General features: G+C 39.0%; 1 protein-coding gene and 1 long non-coding RNA gene across 2 annotated transcripts; both read right to left on the minus strand.

The window, feature by feature from the left end:
• Positions 1-1,838: 1,838 nt before the first annotated feature.
• Positions 1,839-14,560, minus strand: LOC120442652 (carcinoembryonic antigen-related cell adhesion molecule 5-like). Its single transcript, XM_039619532.1, has 10 exons — positions 14,461-14,560; positions 11,925-12,245; positions 11,151-11,429; positions 10,616-10,882; positions 4,196-4,468; positions 3,786-4,043; positions 3,315-3,420; positions 2,314-2,345; positions 2,096-2,178; positions 1,839-2,014 (listed from the first exon to the last, which is right to left on the minus strand). Exons 1-9 carry the CDS (start codon positions 14,504-14,506, stop codon positions 2,132-2,134), a joined length of 1,629 nt encoding a protein of 542 aa, XP_039475466.1. The 5' UTR covers positions 14,507-14,560; the 3' UTR covers positions 1,839-2,014; positions 2,096-2,131.
• A 3,414-nt stretch (positions 14,561-17,974) lies between these two features.
• LOC120442657 lies at positions 17,975-19,175 on the minus strand. Its single transcript, XR_005614835.1, has 4 exons — positions 18,931-19,175; positions 18,606-18,637; positions 18,440-18,505; positions 17,975-18,239 (listed from the first exon to the last, which is right to left on the minus strand). It is a non-coding gene; the product is annotated as an uncharacterized LOC120442657 (long non-coding RNA).
• Positions 19,176-21,938: the final 2,763 nt, after the last annotated feature.

Consider the following 21,938-nt stretch of genomic DNA (forward strand, 5'->3'; position numbering starts at 1 on the left):
CTGTAAAAGACCTCACTACACACTTTATACACTTTCCTCAGACAAGCATGAACATTTTCACACTTTTCTCTCTAGTTTAAACACTCTCAAAGTTTAAACCTTCGTAGAAAAATAAGTCCAGTATTATAGAATGAAACCAAAGACTAAACCCTGTTTTCAGGTCCAGAACATGGGAAAAGAGCAGCTGCGAGAGAATTCAACATTAATGAATCAATGGTACGCTGATGGTTAGAATCTTCCTCTGCCTTTTGGGTGCTACCGCAGGTGCCTTTGACGGTGCAAAATGTTTTGTCGACATTGGTCTGCTTGTTGGGGAGAAAACTTACAAACAGTACAGCACTTCAGAGTCCCAATCCCAGTGATTGAAGATTTATGTAAATTTGACAAGCTGAACACAATCTGTACTGGACAGCCAATCAGGGCGCAGAACACAATGCACTACAGTCAGAGGTTGGAGCACTGTGAAATATTATTAAAGTGACCTCTCAAAAATCACCAAAAAACATGTAGCCCAACATCACCAGCTAATCTGCTACAGCATTTTATTTAGCTATTTAGCAATTTAACTACACAAGGAAGATTGTGTTAAATCAGCTCTGTATCTTGAGGTTGAGACAAAGAATCCTATAAATGTGATGCACTGCCTTCTGTTAAGTGAGAAACTCCCAATAACACATCCATAATTCTCCAGTACTGATGAATCGCCCTAAAACTCCCAAACATTACATATGCAAAACAACATGTAACCTGAGAGTTGTTGAACACAGTGACCCATTTGGCTGACTCTGATTTGTATGGTTGGAATTTCATCCTTTGCACACTATAAGGTCTTATCAGTGGCTATAAAACCATTAGCCCACTTCTTTGAATCATTTCTGTGGGTTTTATAATCCTATCGATCATCTTGTTTTATACATTTAAGGGTTCAGTAAAAAATTTGCTGCCAAAGTTTTAAGAACTTCCACATTAGGCTAAGCTTCTGTTATTCAAGGAGTTTCATATTGAGAAAAAAGATAAGCTGAAACACAACAGAAGCATGATTTACATCACTAATATAAAATTTAGACAGACTGAAAACTGCAACATCCAATTCTGAACTAAGCGGTTTACAGTTTGCAGAAACTACTGTCAAACCTCAGGGGCAATCAAATATTATAATCAGTAAAATACAACTTTACCGCTTTCCCCAATATCTTTACTCAGCATCCTGCCCTCAAAACCACAGAAAATCCACTTGTGGGTAGCATGATGCAGCGTATAAAACAAAAGTGTCAGATTCTGATTTTATTTGACACCTTTTTTAACATGTAGGTAGAGCCGTTCCCAAAGTCAAGAGTACTGCTGCCCACTTAAACCAGAAAATCCTGTGCGGTCCACCCAATGTTAAATCTTTACTCTAATTAAAATACAAATGAAAGAGTGATGTATTTAATTGAATGTTTTAATCAAAATACATAAACAATACAGGCTTATGGCTAAAAATTGCTAATGCTAGCGATTCACATGCAAAGCAAATGCGACGCAAAGAGGAGTAATTTTAGGTCAGAGTAATGAGTAAAACTAACAAACTCCTGTTATCATTTTTAATTGAAGCTTTTTATAAATTTCCGCTTTAAATAAATGTAAATAGATATTTAACAGTAAGTATACTTTCAAACAGAATTTCTGTTATCACTGCGGAACACCTGCAGTCCTGACAAGAGGCCTCAGTCCACACGTTGGACATCACTCTGTAATCAGATTTTAACATTAATGTGCAAATTCATGTAATTACATGTGTTTACATAAAAACAAGAGACACAACTGTGATGTGTTGGTTGTTTTATATATATTTAAAATAAAGTAGCAAATATTAGAAGATTTATTACAGAGAAAGTATTAATATTTATTTTACATGGAGAATAATAATCTATTAGTTAAAACATCTTAACACATCTTGTTTAACATTATATGATATCAAACCAACAAAGATTATAACGTTAATTGTCTGCAGCAGGTGAAGACTTCTAAAAATCTACAGAAATGGGAAAATATTCTTGTCAATTATCAAAACTGTTCCTTCTTAATTAACAGTGATAATAAATGTTAAACTTACCTTGAAAAGGGAAGGTCATCACTGGGTTTATATTTGTTATTTTCTTGTAATGGAAATGTTCTCATACATATTTTCTTCTTGTTCTAAGAAAGCAAAGATTTGTAACAGTGCATGTAGGAATCCATTAAAACAACAATTTTGATTCTCTAATTTCTTTATTTTGCTATAACAAACGTGTAAGGTGACTTTAGAATTAAAAAAGAAAAAAACTAACTTACCTGTATTTTGTTTCTGAGGATTTTTGTTGAATCTAAATATTTGAAATGAAGCATTATTAAAATGTGGTCATGCAATAAGATCCAACACAAAACTACAACACTAAAGTTATATTTGAATTTAACAAGAAATCCCAGTATTTATTACAATAAGTGTTTATTTTGCACGATTAACAATAACAAGCAGTGAAAAGAATTGATTCTCCTTCGTGATTACTCTGAGACCAGCAGAAGTAGAATGTTAGCAAGTGACTCTTTGCAGAATATGAAACATTTGTTGAATTGTACCACTGAATTCTAGACATTTTTCTATGATTACAATATTTTATGTAGATTAAAGAAGAGAAAGGCTTTCCTGGTGTCATGGCCTGGTTCTAGGGCCCGAGGGCTCATGTATTTATGTACTTATATTTATTTTTCCGTATGTAGTGTTTTGGTTGTTTTTTTCTCCTTTTTCCTTCGTCTCCCTGTGTGTGGTTATGTTGGTTCACACTCCTGGATGTTTTGGGTTGCTGAGGGATTGCGACCTGGAAGTGTTCCCTCACTAGAAGCTGCCACACCTGCCGCTCATCAGCCATCAACAGCTGCAGCTGATGGCCTCGTTAAGAGCGCTCTATTTAAGAACTTGTTAGTACAACCGTAGACTAATGTGCATGAAAGGCCTCGCTGGTGTTTGATTTCCCTGCCAGCCTATGTGTGTTTGTGTGTTGCCAGGAATCGGGAGTGGAGTGCATTTTCTGACGGGAGTGGAGACACTGTCTGGGAATGGGAATTTTTGGAGCTGTTGTATTTTCACCTTTTCACAGACATTTGCACTGTGTGGGATTCGGGGAGGAATCGCCACTGGAGCCACAGTCCCTGGGATTTGTACATAACTGTGTTTCTTTGCCCACTGTAAATAACCCTCACTTCTCTTCACCATCAGAGTACCATATTTTGGGCCCTTCTCACTTCAACTCCACGGTCTGACACCTGGTGCTATTTTAAATATATTCTCCACTTACTTTTTCTTATAAATGTAGTACCCTCCACCAACTGCTGCAGTGAAGATGACACAACATGTGATTAGTATTCCAGCGATGCAACCAGCAGCACATCCTGATGGTTGATCTGGAAAAGTATAAATAAAGATAACAAATAAATTTTGACAGTAAATTGTCTTATTATCTCAAAACTACTCAATAGTGTCTTTCTTTATTTAATTTTTATGATTTTAGAACTATCAGAGGACTCTTGATTGGTGCAATGTTCTTGTTGCATGAAAAGTACTTGTGTGTGTGAAAATGGTGGATGTACCAATTTCTTAACAATTTGCTGATGATTAATGTGTTGCTAAAGGGTATTTCAGTATTAGTAACAACTGTTATATTATCTGAAGATAAACATCCAAAATTTAGTTCATAGAAAACTACAGGAAATTGACCATCATTAAACTATCAATGGTACCATCTAAGAGGATAAACACATGCACATACCTGTTACAGTCAGTTCATGCACCACTGATGATGATGTTCTCTCAGTTATATTATTCCATGCTTGACAGGTGTAGTTGGCACTGTCAGAAAATTCAACCTCTTCTTTAATGTACTCAGCAGAATTATTGAGTATCTCTGTCCCATTTAAGAACCAGGTGAATCTGGCAGACGGTGTGGATTCAGCAGAGCAGGTCAGTTTTAAGGTGTCTTTGATATTTATCTCATTTGGACCTTTGATTTGAACATTTTCTGGTCCATCTGAAAAACAGGCAAAAATAGTAAATGTGTTCATTACTTTTACATTTCTGCATTACTAGACTACATATCATATTAGTAGTACCATTCAAAATTTGAAATAATTTTACTATATCAATGAACAAGAAGTGTAGACTGACCAGGATGTTACTTACAGTTAACAATCATGATGTATTTAGCTCCATCACTGCTGACGGGGTTGCTGATTTGACAGAAATATTCTCCATTGTCTTTCCTATTCACAGTGTCAAAGGTCAACACTCTGTTATTGTCAGAAAGGATCATGTTGTCAGTCGGGGTCAGATCTGAGCCATCCTTCATCCAGTTTCTTGTAAAGACTGAGCCAGAAGCCTCACAGGTTAAGTTGACAGAGGTTCCCTCAACTGGCAGGTTTGTTGATGGTTTGACAGAAGCAGCTGATATTTTCTCTGTTTGCCCCAAAAAATATTAACAAGGAAAAATTATAGATTGTGAACAAGAAGAAAAATAGGTGATGAACTGAGGGCCAAATTTATACACCGATGACCAGCAGAGATGAGAAGTGACGAAGTACTAATACTTCGTTAATGTACTTAAGTAGAATTTTCAGGTATCTGTACTTGGCTTGAGTATTTTTTTTTTCAAACAACTTTTCACTTTTACATTTTTAAACAAATATGTGTACTTTCTACTTCTTACATTTTTAAAACAGACTCATTACTTTAGGTTCAATGGCATCATCTGTACTGTTTATATTCAGGAGTTAAAGTGGGCTGGAAGGAGTGCAGGTGTCTGTAAGTTGTGTTTGCGGTACTTCAGAATCTAGCTAGTGTTACAGAAGAGGAGGAAACATGAAGGGGGTGATGTTTTTTTAGGTGTCAGGTAATTTCAAATTCAATGTTTCTATCAGCTCAACAAAAATCAGCAAACACACAAACTGTGTGTGAGAGGAGAGAATATATTTAAATGTAAGGACTGCTCAGTAACACTTGATAAACTGCAAATTTAAAGCTTAAATGTAATGTCATAATTTTAATCACATATTAAATCTGTACATAATGTGTTTTGTGTTTAACTTTGTGTTGTTAAAATGTTAAATGAAAATACTGGGTAGTTTTGTCCAGGATAAAGAGGTTAGTGTCACGGTTCTGGGTCCGTTGGACCCAGTATTCTGAGTTTATTATGTTTTGGTTTACTTTTGCATTATGGATTATATTCTGATGTTCTAGTGCTTTTGTTTATTATTATTATTATTATTATTATTATTATTATCATTATTATTGATCTGTTTCAGTTATTCTTGGTGAGGTATCAGTTCTTAGGGTTTGGGTTCTCATGTGTATTGCGGTTTCTGTTCAGTGTCTATTCGGTCTCTGTGTCGTGTCTGCTTCTTTGTTTAGTGGTTTCTTGTTTCCCGTTTTATTGTGAAAGTCTGTCTTATGTTAGTGTGTGTGTGTGTGTGTGCAGTTTTTGCCTCCCCTTGTCTTGTCATGTCTGATGAGTCCCAGCTGTGCTCTCCTCCTGTTTCACATTCCCTAATTACCTCAGTATGTATTTAAGCCCTGTGTTTTTCCCTGCCAGTTGTTGCGTCCTCCACGTTCGTTGTGTGTGTATTCATTGTCGTCTACCTTCAGCATCTCCAGTCTAGTTAGTTTAAGTTGTTGTTTATGTACTGCCAAGCGTGACGCACCAGCAAATAAAGCTGTCGTTTAAGTTCATGTTTTGTCTCCGAGTCCTGCACGTGGGTCCAGCCACTGACAGCCACACAACTCATCGTGACAGAAGGACGCAACCATAACATGGACCCAGCGGACTCAGCTCACCTCGAGAGAGAGGTGGACCTTGCTCGCATCCTCGGACTGGTGACTCGCATAAGCCACGCCTCGGATTTGCAGACATTCTCAGTCGGGTTGAATGCCATACAAGCCATATTCGACAGAAGTCCTCAACTGCGCCAGCTTTCTATTGCCTCGGAGTTCAGCCGTTCGCTGACCCAGGCTAAGGAGGCAGTCAAAGCCCGGGAGCTGGCCCGATTCACCCTCATCTCCTCATCCACACTGCCTCAGTCACAGCGAGCAAGCCCTCTCACGCCGCCGCAGCGGACGGAGCTTTCGTCAGCCCCGCTGCAGCAGCCACAGTCGCAGCATCGGACTCTTTCCTCCCTCACGTCTGGTTCCGACCACCCTTCACCTACCTCATGCCTGGCAGGAATGTGGTCGGAGGGTCTGGTCACCGTTGCTCCGACACCTTCCGTTTCCTCTGCCGCTCCCGTTTCCAAGAGAAAGCGGCGTTCTCGTCGTCGCCGTCCCTCACCGCAACCCGAGTCCAGTTCCTGCTCTGAACTGCTGGACGTGGTGAGTGAGCAGAACAATTGTCACCCGGCTTCTTCCACGCTGGGACTTTTTAGCTCTGAGCCAGTGAATTCAGAGTCGGTTAACTTTTTGACTGTTAACTCAGGGTCTGCAAAGATAGAAACTGATGATCCCAAGATGGCTGACTCTGTGGCTGTCTTTCGGGACTCTGAGCATTCTACTTTTCCCTCTTTTGTTTCTCCCAAGTTTGAGAAAATTCAGGAATCAGATGACCTTATTTCAGAGTCAAAAGAAGTTTTGTGTTCTGTAACTGAGAGTGGTGTTTCTGGGTTTCATTCTGAAAAGACTGGGGTTTCTGTTTTCACTTCTCAGCCAAGTTATGTTGATTCCGAGCCACCTGTTTGTGGATCAGTTAATAGTGCAATGATGGCTTCGGGAGTACTAGTCAATAGTGAGCTTTCAGGTGTAGATTACACATGTGAATCTGTTATGGAATTTTCTGATTTGGACAATCATAATCTCACTCAGGACATTAAAAATGCCGTTCAAAAGACAATTTCTCCTACTGCTAAACTAAACAGGGACAGTTCAATTTCCCAACTGAATTCCATCTATGCTGTTCAGGCTACACCTCATGAGACACTTGTTGGTGTTGCTTCACCTATGTGTTACGTGGCTCACCAGCCAGTTCATTCTGAGGCTGCCTGCGATAAACCTCATGTTTCCATAACCTCCCCTAAGTTAAATTTCACAAGCCCAGAGTATGCTCATTCAAGGACTGTTTGTGTTGCTCATTGTGAACTCTTCAAGACTATGCGTTCTGTGACTGTCCAGGTTAAGAGCAACAAGGTGTCATCTGCGGTTAACAAGCTGGCAAAAATACTTGGTTTGAACACTGCTGAGTTGGTTGCTCAAGTTAAAGTTTCGGTTCCACGATCATGTCTGTACAACTCTGTGCGCCATGCTTTTCAGCCAGTAGCCCTGGACACTGTGTGTGCAACTTCCCAGGCTGAGTTTTGTAAGACTGTGTTTAATGTTGCTTCACACCCAGTTTCTTCAGATACTGCTTGTATGATTTCTCCAGCACCTGTGACTGCCCCTGAACTCATCTTTTCTAAGACTGCTAACGTCACCCTGGACAATTTAAGAATGGCAGTTTTACCAAGGTCAACCTGCCATAAGTCTCGGTTTTCTAGAACCATGTCTGGTACCATAAACCTGGTTTTCCCTGTGACTGTTACAGCTCCTCTGCTCTGCTCTCCGCATCCAGTTCCGGTTCCCAGGCAGACTATGGCTCCGTTCATCCCTGCACCCGTATCTGCTCTTCGGGTGGGGATGGCAGGCACCCGGTCATTGCCTGTGCCTGTTCTGGTCCCCTGGGTGGGGGCAACTGAGACCCCGCTGACTCCTGCACCCGTTTCAGCTCCTCGGGTGGGAGCAGCGGCAGTCCAGCTAGCTCCTGCACCCACACCGGCCCCCAGGGGGTAAGGCAGCCAAAACACAGCTCTTCCCTGGACCTGAATCTGTTCTTCAGGTGGGGATGGCTGATGTTCAGCCAGGCCCAGTACCCGTCCCTGTTCCCCGGAGAAGAGTTGCTGGGAGTCGGTTACCCGCTCTGTTGCAAGTTCAACAACCATCACTACACCCAGCACAACCATCATCACGACCACCACTACAACTTCTGTTTCAGTCAACTGCCCAGCCGGTAACTCAGCAATTAGTGCCAGCACCAATCCAGATACCTATGCAGCCAGGGGTCCCAATGGCCTCTGGTCCTGCATCTGCTCCAGCTGGAGGGCCCGAGGGGCCCGTCCAGCCTCATGCCACGTCAGCTTGAGGGCCCGAGGAGCCCGTCCAGCTTCAGGTTTCGTCTGCTGGGGGTTCGGGAGAACCCAGCCAGCCTCAAGTGTCGTCTGCTGGAGGGCCCGAGTCGCCCGTCCAGCCTTATGCCACGTCTGCTGGTGGGTCCGAGGAGCCCACCCAGCACCACACCTCGTTAGCTGAGGGTCCTGGAGGACCCAGACAGCACATCCTCCCGTCTGCTGGCGGTCCGGGGAGGGCTGTCCAGCCATCATCATCTCCGCCCGGTTCCGCAGCCGTCCCGCTGCCGTCAGGTTCTGCAGCCGTCCCGCTGCCACCTGGCCCTGCCTCTGAGTCTTCGTCCACGCCTGGCCCGGCTTCTGCTCCACCTTTGTCTGGCCCTACCTCGTCCGGTCCTGCAGTTGCCACACTGTCATGGGACCCAGCCCATCCTGTTCCGCCTCGCCTCTGCTGGCCGCTTTCTAGGCCTCTAGTTGGGCGTTATGGCCGTCGGGGGCGGCCTCCGGAGAGAGATCGTCGCCGCTGCTGGCATCGCGGCCGACCTCCGGATCTGCTCAGTGGCCGCCACTGCCTTCCGAGTGGTAGGCCTCCTGAACTGTTTGCCCGTTGCCGTGTGCACGGTCGGCCCCCTGAACTGTTTTGGCTCTTGTGCTGTCGACCTCCGGGTCGACCCCCTGAACTGTTCGTGGACTCTTATTGAGCTTTGGTTTGGTTTCGTTTTGATGTGTTTTCCTGTGTTTTTTTGGACTGTTTGGACACTCTTGCTCCTTGTTTTTTGTTTGGTTTCTGTCCCTCCATCCTGGACCCCCTCCGCCCACCCTGGCCTGGTGCTTTGTTGTGCTTTTTTGTTTGGGGCTGTCAGGAGCCAGCCCTTAGAGGGGGGGTACTGTCACGGTTCTGGGTCCGTTGGACCCAGTATTCTGAGTTTATTATGTTTTGGTTTACTTTTGCATTATGGATTATTTTCTGATGTTCTAGTGCTTTTGATTATTATTATTATTATTATTATTATTATTATTATTATTATTATTATTGATCTGTTTCAGTTATTCTTGGTGAGGTATCAGTTCTTAGGGTTTGGGTTCTCATGTGTATTGCGGTTTCTGTTCAGTGTCTATTCGGTCTGTGTCGTGTCTGCTTCTTTGTTTAGTGGTTTCTTGTTTCCCGTTTTATTGTGAAAATCTGTCTTATGTTAGTGTGTGTGTGTGTGTGTGTGTGTGTGTGTGTGTGTGTGTGTGTGTGTGTGTGTGTGTGTGTGTGTGTGTGTGTGTGTGTGTGTGTGTGTGTGTGTGTGTGTGTGTGTGTGTGTGTGTGTGTGCAGTTTTTGCCTCCCCTTGTCTTGTCATGTCTGAGTCCCAGCAGTGCTCTCCTCCTGTTTCACATTCCCTAATTACCTCAGTATGTATTTAAGCCCTGTGTTTTTCCCCTGCCAGTTGTTGCGTCCTCCACGTTCGTTGTGTGTGTATTCATTGTCGTCTACCTTCAGCATCTCCAGTCTAGTTAAAGTTGTTGTTTATGTACTGCCAAGCGTGACGCACCAGCAAATAAAGCTGCCGTTTAGTTCATGTTTTGTCTCCGAGTCCTGCACGTGGGTCCAGCCACTGACAGCCACACAACTCATCGTGACAGTTAGTTTGCAGTAATTTGGTGAATTCACAGTAAAGCTCTGTGTTGGACTGACACACATTGGCTGTGGTCCTCATAGACAGATTTATGTTACATCAAATGTAGCAGAGATGAATTTACATTGAAGATGATGATGCTTATATTCATTCACTGAATTCTAACTTTCAAACAAAGAGCAGCAGGTCAGCTGATCACATCTTTTACACAAAGAAAACCGACTGAACCTCACATCAGAAATTTGTGTGAGTGGTGATTTTTCCTGCCAATGTTGAGCCACTAAACATATGTTAGGGTTCCCCACCTGGCTCTGTATATATTTGGCACACTGCTAAAACATAGACATATTGTCTCTGTTGACAGAATTGATATCCAAATGTAAGTTATATTAGCCAATACCTAATATTATATTTTAATATTATATATTAAGTATTATATTGTGTTAGATATGTTTGGAGCTTCAACCCTGGCATGGCAAGATGACAGATCATGGGCAGCCTTGTGTCCCACATGGGATGAAGAGGAAGAGCAGTAGTAGCATGAAACTAAACCAAATGATAATTAAAAAGATCAAATTATGTAGGATCTCTGGTCGACACCATTAAAAAAGGTTAAAATCGTAGATAAACCAAATCATATTTCAACCACTTTAGTCTGCATGTGATCAAAGGTTTAGTTATATTAGTATAGATCATAGCATGTAATGTAATTATTATCATAATAGGCACGTATTAAGCAAACAGTAAATATTGCTTTTTCTTTTATTTTAAAGGTATTCTATGTCTGCGTTGTCAACATTTTATCTACCTGAGATTATGATGACTAATAAATTACACTTACCCAGCACAGTGATGGTTGAAGGCTGAGATGTTTGAGATCTCAGAGTTTTGCTGTTAAAGGCCTGACAGCTGTAGTTTCCACTCTGACTCATCTGAACATTCATCAGTCTGAGCTCTGATCCAGTATCAAGCAGCTGATCTCCATTCAGAAACCAGTTAAACTGGGCAGGAGGTCTGGATCCAACTGAGCAGGTGAGGCTGATGTCTGACCCCACAGCAAAGCATCCTTGTGATGGAGATAAGATCAAATTTATATTTTCCGGACCATCTAAATGTAGAGGGGACATAGAAGTTACGTTGGGTGGATAGAAAATGTAAAAGTATATTAAATTCAGTTTTTCTTGTGAAATCGTAAAATTATTTCACACAACTACATTGCTTCACATCATCTCAACAGAAAAAAGATCTCATCTATCTTCTATTCAGCTTATCGGACATATCTAATATTCTGAAATCTAAAATGATGTCTAAACACTCTGATGCTTGTCTGAAGAAGTTTTTAGATAAATTACTGAACATTTAGTTTAGTAACTCACAGCTGATGGAGAGGTTTACTGGATCACTGGTACCAGTACTGACAGGATTGGACACACGACACCTGAATGGTCCCTGGTCAGAGCGGGTCACAGTGATTATAGTCAGACTGGAGCCTCCATCAGTGAGCTGAACTCTGTCACTTGCTGTAACCTCAGAGCTGCCGTTCAACCAGAGGAAAGAGAGAGAGGATCCAGAGGCAGAGCAGGACAGAGAGACAGAACCACTGAACTCAACCAAGTCTGTGCTGCTGGAAGTTACTGACACACTGGAGACTTTCTCTGTGAAAGAAAAACATTGTTCGCATCAACAACAGAAAATAAGCATTAAAATAATTACAAATCAATTCCAGCTAAACCATGTCATGTTAAGGAGGATATATTACATACCCAACCTAAAAAGACAGAATAGTAATAATTGAAAGAAATATTGTACCAATCAAAATCTTGAAATATTTTAATTTGTATAAATTCCATTTAATCGACTATTCTGAACAGAATAAATGAGACAATTAAGTTCTCAGCTTTTTCTTTGTTGTATGGGGATCAATATTACCTTCAAATAAACCATTCAGTTTCTTACAGCCACCTTTTAAAGTCTTTAATATCACAGTCTTAAGAATAAGACAAATTATTGCAAGAATGCCTTACTGCAGTGAGGAGAGATGTAACAAACTTGTACTAATCATTACAGGTATTTTTACATGTTCAATATATTGTAAACTTGCTTAAATATTGCAAAAACAGTTAAGCTGTTGAATTTCTACATCTGCTCACCGTATATCACCAGAGTAGCACGTCCACTATGGGGTTTTCCATCTTGTATAATGTTAACAGCGTATTCTCCAGTGTCATCCAGAGTGAGACTCCTGAGCTCCAAAGACGCAGTAGATGTGAAGAAGGTGATCCTGCCTTCATACTCAGGTCCAATAATGTTTTCTGAGTTCATTACGATTATTATAGCCGTAGAGAAATTAAAACTCCAGTTCACAGATTGAAACGGTTTCTCTGTTGGAGTCAGTGTTGTAGTGAACATCACTGTTTCTCCTACAGCTGCATTCAGACCATCAGGCAACAAACCAACTCCTTCAGTTAAACCTGCGGGAGAAGAATAGCAAAGTGCTGTTGTTACTCAAACATATAAAACAGTTGTGGAATATATAAAGATTAGCATGAAATATAGCAGGTCTGAAGAGTTTGAGTTATTTTCATTAAAGTCTAATGTCAGCTTTTCCAGATAATACTGCACATAATTCTGATCGAGTTTCAGGAATCGTTCAATAATCGCGTGGTTATTAAAACTGTTAACCAGCTGTTGCTTTTGGTGACTTTCTGCTATTCTAAGCCCTTGGCGAACAACCGAAGGAAAATCTGACTTTTTGTAAAGAGACCACAAGTTATACTGAACATCTTAATTTTGAGACTTACTTGCAAATGCCACAAAGACAACAAGAAGTGGTAGTAACAAAGCCATTAATTAAATATCCGTGAAGTGTGCAGTTAGGAATGTTTTGCTATAAAACTGACCAAAAATCTACTGACTCAGTATGGTGAATGAAACTCTACTTAACAAGATGCAGTGTCAGTTTCATGCGCAAAGAGAGTCCTAGATTTCTTTTTTTGTATTTTCTTTTTTGTGTGTGTAATTTAATGCACCAGAAAACTTGCAGGATGCCTCCCTCATGTGGTACATTAGTGCAAGATAAAACTTGAAATGTTGCTATGAAGATGTTGATGTCCAGTCACAGGATGTTTTTCCGATTATCCCACAGTTTAATTGATCAATAGAAAACAAATCACTATGCAGTAATATATTCCTCCCTGCATGCCACAGCCCTAGTTATTTGTTTAGTGAAAAATACTCAGAAAGATACCGAGAATGTTTTATAACCATCCAAAACGACCTAAAACTATCAAGAGAATGCAACCAATGTTGAAACAATTCATTTCTGTTGCTTTCAAAACTAAAAGTCAAACTTTGAGCCAAAATCTTGATAAGGTTTTGTGAGTATTTAAAATTCTGAGTAAGATGATGAAGCAAGGCAAAATAGTGTCTAGCATGCCCTGAGGCCAACATTAGACGAAGAATAAATTTCTATTTCAAAAAACAGAACCATTTATTTTCCTTTTAAGGTAAAGAGTTTCAGGGGAGGCATAACCAAAACAACAAACAAAATACAGGCCTTTTAACTGCCTCCCTAGACTAAACAGGAGAAAACATTTTAAAAGAATACAGCTAACAGGTCTGTTGTCTTCAAATTGATCATTTGCAATAGTTACAATATGTACAAATTAATTAATCTTGTTTTTTTGTGCAGAAAATCAGTCACACAACAAAACACAGCTAAACACACAAAGCCTTGTTGGAAGCTGGAAGTACATATAGGCAGGGCATAGTACAGTTTCATGCACCAGAAAACTTGCAGGATGCCTCCCTCATGTGGTCCAACTGTGTTAATGCAAGATGTAAAACTTGAAATTTTGCTATAAAGACATTGATGTCCAGTCACATTAAAAAATCTCAAAAAGTTTAATTAATATGTAGAAAATAAAGCAAGTCTGAAAAGGTCACGTTATTTACATTAGAGATTTTATTGAAAAAGAAAAAAGAAAAAGAAGCACACACGGCAGGTTAATTCAAGAAACAAAACTGACACTGACAGATTCACATACAACATAATCTAGAAACAGGTAGCCAACAGGGGAGCCAACAGAAGCAACCTGATTAAAGGCTTCCCATATTTCTCCTGTCTCCTCTGTCCTACATCTGAAATCAGTCTTGAGAAAGGTGTCCCAAGTCCTGCATCCGGAGGAGAAAGGAGACAAGAACTGTAGGGTTTAATTGGAATGGCTTCAAACTGAGATTCAGAAGGAAGCACTCAACTTTCTTTTAAATGTCTTTTGTTTCCACTCTTCTCTCTCTATATTCATGAAGAACAAATCAGAGAAGTAAAAAGAGTTAAAGTCGCATGATGAACAATTAACGATCAATGAACAACGACACAAAGGACGAGGAAAACTAAGCATTCCTATAGAAGCCCCGAGAGAATTATAAGGATCATGGCACTGCTCTCCTACTCTCATTTAAAATACTTTAGTACAAACCTGCTTCTTCTCTGATCCATGTTATCTGAGCAGGAAAATTTTTTTTCTGTTTATAATATTAAGGTCACATATGATTAAACATGAACTAGAAATGTATTCAACAGATGTCTCATAAAGTGAAAAACAAACAAACAATAAAGAAAGTAAAACTTTAAAGTCAGTGTGAGCAGACAGTTTTTTTCTGCCACATCAAGCAGTGAGAGCTCACCTGAGATGGACCCGAGAATGAAGAAGTATATCAGAAATGTTTCCATTTCTAAAGTGGTGTCTTTCACTGACTTTTCCTTTACTGATACCAGTACATGAAAGCTAATTTCAATATATGGTGTCATAAGGAAGTAAATGTTTTATTTTGAAAGGTTTAACTTCCTGAACTTGTTAATCTTCAACACAGTTTTCTACTAAATGTTCATCCCCTCATTTTCTTTTTGCACAGTTAACAAGCAATCAAAAATCAAATAAATAAATAAATAACCTGTTTCAGTAAATGTTGTCCTCTATATTTATATGTGTTCGGTTTAACCCCCCCCCCCCCCCCCAAAACAACATTTAATAGTAGTAGTAGGAATAGAATAGAATAATAGAATTGGAAAATATCTCCTATTCCATAAAAGTTGGCTATGGTTTAAAATATGAATAAAAACAAAATATAATGATGTACAAATCTTCATCTGCACCATTTAAAGTATGATTAAAAAATAAGGTCATTTTGAATGTGATGGCAGCAACACATCTTTAAAAAGTTTTGGCTGTGTAGCATCCCGTCTTCAACAACAGTCTGTAAACATCTGGGAAGAGAAGACACCAGATTCTGGACTTTTTGGAGAGGAATGTTGTCTCATGTTTTCTGATATAGGATTCTATCTGCTCAAGAGACCTGGCTCTTCTTTGCTGTATTTTATACTTCATGACACTCAAAATTTTTTCAGTTGGTGATATATGAAGCTATGTTATTATGGAGTAACATGATGGAGAACATGTTTCTGTAAAACATGCGTACACCTTTCAGCATTTATGAAGCCAGTTTTAAAGTGCTTTGGCCCAGAGAAGAAGGCGGTTTTACTGAATGATGTTCAGCAATTTTCAGTCACAGTTTTTTCAAATTAATTAACGTCTGCCCATCGTTACTTTAAATAAGTTTGTCTCTCTAAGATGATGTTTTTATACTCAATTATGTCATTGATGTTCCACAAGCATTTTCTTTTAGTACCGCTCAGATCTTCAACATTTTGATGCCCCTGTCCCAAATTTTGAGGTATCCAATGGAGCTGGATTGGCAAATGTATGACATGAAAGTACTTAGAAGATTTTGTCAGAAGCCTCTCAGCACTGTTGGAAACTCAACAACCTGTAGACGTCCCAGGGAGTTTTTGCTTAGACCAATGAACAGTGAATTAAATACATGAATAACAATCTCTAGTTCAAAGTGTGACACAATGGGACTTAACTTGGCAATATTTCTCAAGTGATAAAAGAGACTGACTAAGACTGAACCAGACATTCGAATAAAACATCTAAACTGAGAGCAGAGTCAAAAGTTACCCCAGGGACGTTATTGAGAGACACTTTAGTGAAATGTTACAATAAAACCCAGAGCTTTGGGGTAGCTGTAGCTCAGGTGGCAGAGCAGGTCAGCCACTAGCCAGAAGGTCGGTGGTTCGATCCCAGGCTGCTCCAGTCTGCACGTCAAATATCCTTGGGCAAGACACTAACCCCATGTTGCTCTCTGATGCATCCATCCAATGTGTATGAATGTTAGATAATTAGCACTAAGCTTAGAAGAAGTGATTGGTTGTGTAAGCGCTTTGAGTGCTCAGACAGAGTAGAAAAGCGCTATATAAGAACCAGTCCATTTACCATTACCTTAGGCATAAATCTGTCAGGGGAACAAACAAGGACTTCAGTTTTTTGATCATTAAAACTGGAGGAAGTTGTCAGCCATCCGAGTTTTAATGGAGTCTAAGTTCCTAAATGACTGTAACCGCTCAATCAGAGGAAAGTTGAAGGGGCAGAGTGACTCTGTAAAAGAAGTGGTAAAATGGTTTCATCGTTGATATCAGCTAACAACGAGGCTGAAGATAAACATTAACATATTTCATTGACGTCCATCTAAATTATGTCAAGCTGAGGAGTTGAGGCTTTTGTCAGAGGTTTGTATTATATTATATTTAGTTTAAAAACACAAAGTAGAACTATAATTTAAATAAAAAAGCTTAAAAGTTGCAGTAAAAGACCGCTAAAAATTTTTTCAATCATTTCTCTGATATCATGTTGAATATCTACTCAGATTAAATGACTCAATAATGTCATATATTAAATTTAGAACTTAGTTTAAGCTTTGTTTACAGAGAATCCAAACTCTGTGGTGCCTCCAGCCTGGTCTTTATATTGGTCATCAATAAGACCTAAATGTATTAAATTTCATTACATTTACTATAGTTTTTTTAAAATCCAGTTTTCAAACTCTTTTGTACAGAATGTGTTATGCATTAGTAGAGATGTACAAAAACAAAAAAAGAAAACTCTCCTGGAGGCCAAGGCGATGCCATCCAAAGTAAGTAACTGGCTAGGCACCATGTTTTTTTTATGAGTTTTTAGGGTTTTTAGAGTAAAACAACCTCAGTTTCAGGTGAATTTAAAATCGGAAAATTAGAGGACCTTTATATCTTTGGGCTTTAGGCCACTTGCTTAGTTTGTGAGAGTTTGTGAGAAACCTTATTTTGTTTGGTGTAGTAGTGCTGCTGCCAACACAATGTTAAGAGTGATAATACAATTAAGGGGTTTACCTGATTTGGAAAAAAAAACTTTTTTCTACCAGTATTGTTGTATTTTTTTTTTCCAACTTTTTGTTTCATTGTAAATCTAACATGGTCAAACAAATATCATTTGACCCAAAGTTCATAAGAACTGTAGATTTCAGTTCAGCATTCAACACAATCATTCTGCAGCAACTGATAGAAAAACTCTGACACTTCGGAATGAAAACTTTAACTTGTAGGTTCCAAGAATAACACCTTTTCCTGAATGTGGAAAAGACCAAAGAGATTATGGCAGATTTCAGGAAAAGTTATTCCCAGCATACCCAACTGAACATCTACTGTGCTGCTGTGGCCAAGAAGGCCTAATCTCTCCTCCACTCCACTAAACTCTTGAATAGCTCCATTCACGAGACTGTCAGAAGACTGAACTCTTTACTACCTTCCCCCTATTCCCCTACCCCCCAACACACTCTCACACACAAGATACATTCTATTCTTTTAATGATGCTGAAAATCTTCGGCACATTAATGCAACCATTTCCACCGACAGCAGTTTGATTCTCTTGTATGTCCTGTACATGTACCGAAATATTGACCAAAGGGATAAAATGAGACTAGAGATAGGGTGAGATGGAAGCAGATACTTGACTTGAAAGACAGCAGCTAGAAGAAGAGTAGAGAAGAAGAAGATGACTTGGATCCCATTTTTAACAATATCCTTGGAACATTAAGTAATCTGCTGCACCACTCCAGAAACCTCAGGGGCAGTTAAATATTCAGGATAAAACTTGACAGTACTGCTTTTCTCAGTGTCTTCAGACAGCACAAGGCCTGCAAAACCTTTGAAGGCTTTCTGTAATCATCCAGATTTTTACAACATGTAGATCGAGTTCAGCATTAAAACATACAGGACCACATTTATGAGTGATAAACTGATGTAAGAGCAAGGGCTACAATTTCTGTGTATTGGTTGTATTTATTTTACATTTAATGATCAATAAGGGGCTACAGACAGAGAACCTATATCAAAATAGTAGCAACTTAAAAAATTCAAACTTAGAGAAAACCTTCATATTTATTGTTGTAGGCTAATAATTTATAAACAATCTTCATATGTCCTGTTAAAATATTTTCATAATGACCTCCCAAAAATATTATAACCAACAAACTAACAAAAACAATAACTTTTGTCTTCCTGGAGCAGATAGAGACTTCACAAATGTTTCATCTGCAATACAAGAAAACAGACAATTTTTTCTAGTAAACAAAACACTTTATAAACTGCATGCAAGTGGGCATTAGCTTTTAACACTAATGGAAAAATGACAGATTTTTATACAGAGAAAAAATCTTTCACTCTTTTCTTTATTGTATAAGTATAATGTATATTCTTTCTTAATAAAGCACAACAGTGAATTTAATACTTACCTTAACATAGAAATACAGTTCAACTTGTCTTGTCACATGGGGAACTGTTCTCATACACATGTTCTCCTTGTCAAAAAACAGATTTTGATACAGTAATTTTATTTATACTTTCTTTATTTTGCTATTAAAAATGTACAAGTTAAATGTATATTAAAATATTACTCACCTGTATTATGTGTCTGTGGATTTTTGTTGGTTCTAAATATAATAAATGAGGCATTATCAAAATCTGTCCTCAAAGTTACACAAAACTGTAACACTAAACATTTACATTTATTTAAAGCCAATCTTAATGACAAATGATAAAAGACTTGTTTGTTCAAACAAAAAGTGCACTGAAATACTTGTATACTTATTTCATGAAATGATATGATGTTAAATTAATTACATATAACATTGATAAGTTATGCTCATGTACCAAAGGTGTTTAGAAGTGGACTGAGTACACAGATTCTGAGACTAATAAAATCATTCAGAAATTATCCACCTACCTTCTTCTATAAAAGTAGTATCCTACACCACAAGCAACAGCAACGATGGCAAAACATGCGATTACAATTCCAGCGATACAACCTGCAGCACATTCTGATGATTGGTCTGGGGAAGTTCAAATAGAGATAAAATAAAGATGACACAAAGTTGTCTCACCATCTCAAAACTCTCCAATAATTTCTCTCTTTGTTTGATTTCATAATTGCACAGGTTTCAGAGGACTTTTGGTCAGGAATCTTGACCATCTCCAGTTAGTCCAGAATACTGCTGCAAGGCTTTTAGCTAAGACACGAAAAAGAGAGCATGTTACACAAGTTTTACGTTCATTACATTGGCTTCCAGTACATTTTAGAATTCATTTTAAAATCTTGGTACTGACTTTTAAAGCTTTGAATTGTGATGCCCCTGCCTACATTTCTGATCTTTTAGAACCCCACGGTAGTCCCATGAACACGTTTTAAGACCAGAGGAGATAGACCTTTTAGAGCGGTGGCCCCCAGGTTGTGGAATGCTCTCCCTCCATCATTGCATAGCCTTGACTGTATTTATTCTTTTAAAAAGTAGCTCAAGACTCATAGATTGATTTTGCTGTTTTTTATGTATATCTGTTCTTATAGTATTGTGAAGCACTTTGGGGTTTTTATCCTGTGGAGAGTGCTACATAAATAAATTGAATTGAATTGAATTGAATTGAATTGAATTGAATTGAATTGAGGGATTTGCCCTTGCAGGGTCCCCCAAGGCAAATTGGTCCTGGGTAAGGGATTCTGACAACATCTATGATGAATAAAAAATAAGAAGCACTCAGAGAGTGCATTGCAGCTCACTCTCTGGGAGTAAGTACTTTAAAGGCAATAGTATTATATTTTTAACAAATTACATTTTGTCTTCTTTGTTCTTTTTAAATCTACTTTAAGAAGTTTGTAGTGCAGTACAAATAAGATATGGGTGGCATGATAGATGTTTACATTGATTACAAAATCAATTTAGTGTGTACATGTGTGTGTGTACATGTCTATACATAGGAATAGTAGTGGTACAATAGTTATGTTAAGCTAGTTTATGTCTTGCATATTTCCAACCATATCCATAATCACATACTGTGTATGCTACCGTTGTATATAGTGTATTATCTTTTTTCATTGATTGTACTTTTTTGTATTTCCTTCTGATATCTGTACCTGAGCTGAGGTAACGCAAAAATTTCCCTGTCATGGGATCAATAAAATCTTATCTTTTCTTATCTTAAAAACATTATGGAGGAGTGGGTAATGGAAAATAATTTTTAAATAAATAGACATGAATAACTTGAGCTTCTTATATATTATTATACTACAATATTTCTAACTAAAGAGGTACCGCTTTCTATTTCTCTTGACAATACTTTATTTAAAGATATAATGCATTTTATAATGGTCTGAGACCATGATATTAAGACCAAATCAGACGATGTACGGTCTGCTGAGGTGAAGAGAGAACTAAGTGTGAATAGGAAGGTGATGACTTACCAGTCATTTAGCATTTCTATCCTTATCTATGGTCGCAACCTCTTGCTAGTGACTGAAAGAATGAGGTTGTGGATACAAGTAGCAGAAATAAGCTTTGACAGAAATAAGCATTTGAATAGGATGACTCCAGGACTTACTGGAGAGATTCTATCACTTGGCTGGCATGCCCCAAAGGACGGAACACCATTGAAAATAGATGAACATGAACAGTTGGATAGAGGTCAAATTTAAGGTGTCTTTGATATTGATATGGATCTTTTTTGGATTTTCTATGAGTCTGTTGTGGCCAGTGCAATCCTCTATGCTGTTGCATGCTGGGGGAGCAGGCTGAGGGTCGCAGATGCCAACAGACTTGATAAACTGATCCGTAAGGCCAGTAATGTTGTGGGGATGGAGCTGGACTCCCTTAAGGTGGTGTCGGAGAGGTGGATGTTGTCCAAGATAAAGACAATGTTGGATAACACCTCCCACCCACTCCGTGACATGCTGGTCAGTCACAGGAGCACGTTCAGTGAGAGACTGAGATTACCGAAAAGCACCACTGAACGACACAGGAAATCATTCCTGCCTGTGGCCATCGCTCTGTACAACTCATCCACTTAACACACTGTTTACTGCAGTAGCTACACCCTTTTTGCACATGTTCTTCCTTTTTCAGCTATTTATTAATAAGTGACTTTTATGTATATATATAGTGGCTTGCAAAAGTATTCGGCCCCCTTGAACTTTTCCACATTTAGTCACATTACAGCCACAAACACGAATCAATTTTATTGGAGTTCCACGTGAAAGACCAATACAAAGTGGTGTACATGTGAGAAGTGGAACGAAAATCATACATGATTCCAAACATTTTTTACAAATAAATAACTGAAAAGTGGGGTGTGCGTAATTATTCAGCCCCCTGAGTCAATACTTTGTAGAACCACCTTTTGCTGCAATTACAGCTGCCAGTCTTTTAGGGTATGTCTCTACCAGCTTTGCACATCTAGAGACCTGTGATGCAATAAGGGAGAGTTCAGTCTGTTTAAAGTGCCTTCTGAGCTGATACCATAACTTCAGTGAATGAATAACAAGAGGTTTTGTGGTGAAGCTGGAGATAGGTCCTGCCAGGGGTAATCTGGTACACAACAAGGACAACAGGGAGCATCGATTCACTGACAACTTTTCCAGTGTTACCCATGAAAATAAATTATCATGTTCTTTTACGCAGGACAATAATGCCCCTATATTTGATGCCCAGTTAAACAACAAAAAATCTGCGAGTGCTAAGCCTCCTGCACTCTGTGGTCTTTGTAATATACTCTGTTTCAGTGTAGGTGGCTGTTTGTTCCCCTTTCTCATTTTTGTGTGATTAAAAAGAAGTACAGTGGTCCCTCGTTTATCACGGGAGTTACATTTTAAAAATAACCCAGGATAGGTGAAATCCGCGAAGTAGCCAACTTTATTTTTTACAATTATTATAGATGTTTTAAGGCTGTAAAAGCCCTCACTACACA

This window comes from Oreochromis aureus, linkage group 11, assembly GCF_013358895.1.
Source record: "Oreochromis aureus strain Israel breed Guangdong linkage group 11, ZZ_aureus, whole genome shotgun sequence".
Classification (NCBI taxonomy): Eukaryota; Metazoa; Chordata; class Actinopteri; order Cichliformes; family Cichlidae; genus Oreochromis; species Oreochromis aureus.

Coding starts and splice junctions, on each gene's coding strand:
- LOC120442652 (XM_039619532.1), bottom strand. CDS start 14,506: ATGGAAACATTTCTGATATACTTCTTCATTCTCGGGTCCATCTCAG. Junction 11,430..11,924: donor TGCTACTCTGGTGATATACG/GTGAGCAGATGT, acceptor TTTCTTTCACAG/AGAAAGTCTCCAGTGTGTCA. Junction 3,421..3,785: donor GCATGAACTGACTGTAACAG/GTATGTGCATGT, acceptor ATACTTTTCCAG/ATCAACCATCAGGATGTGCT.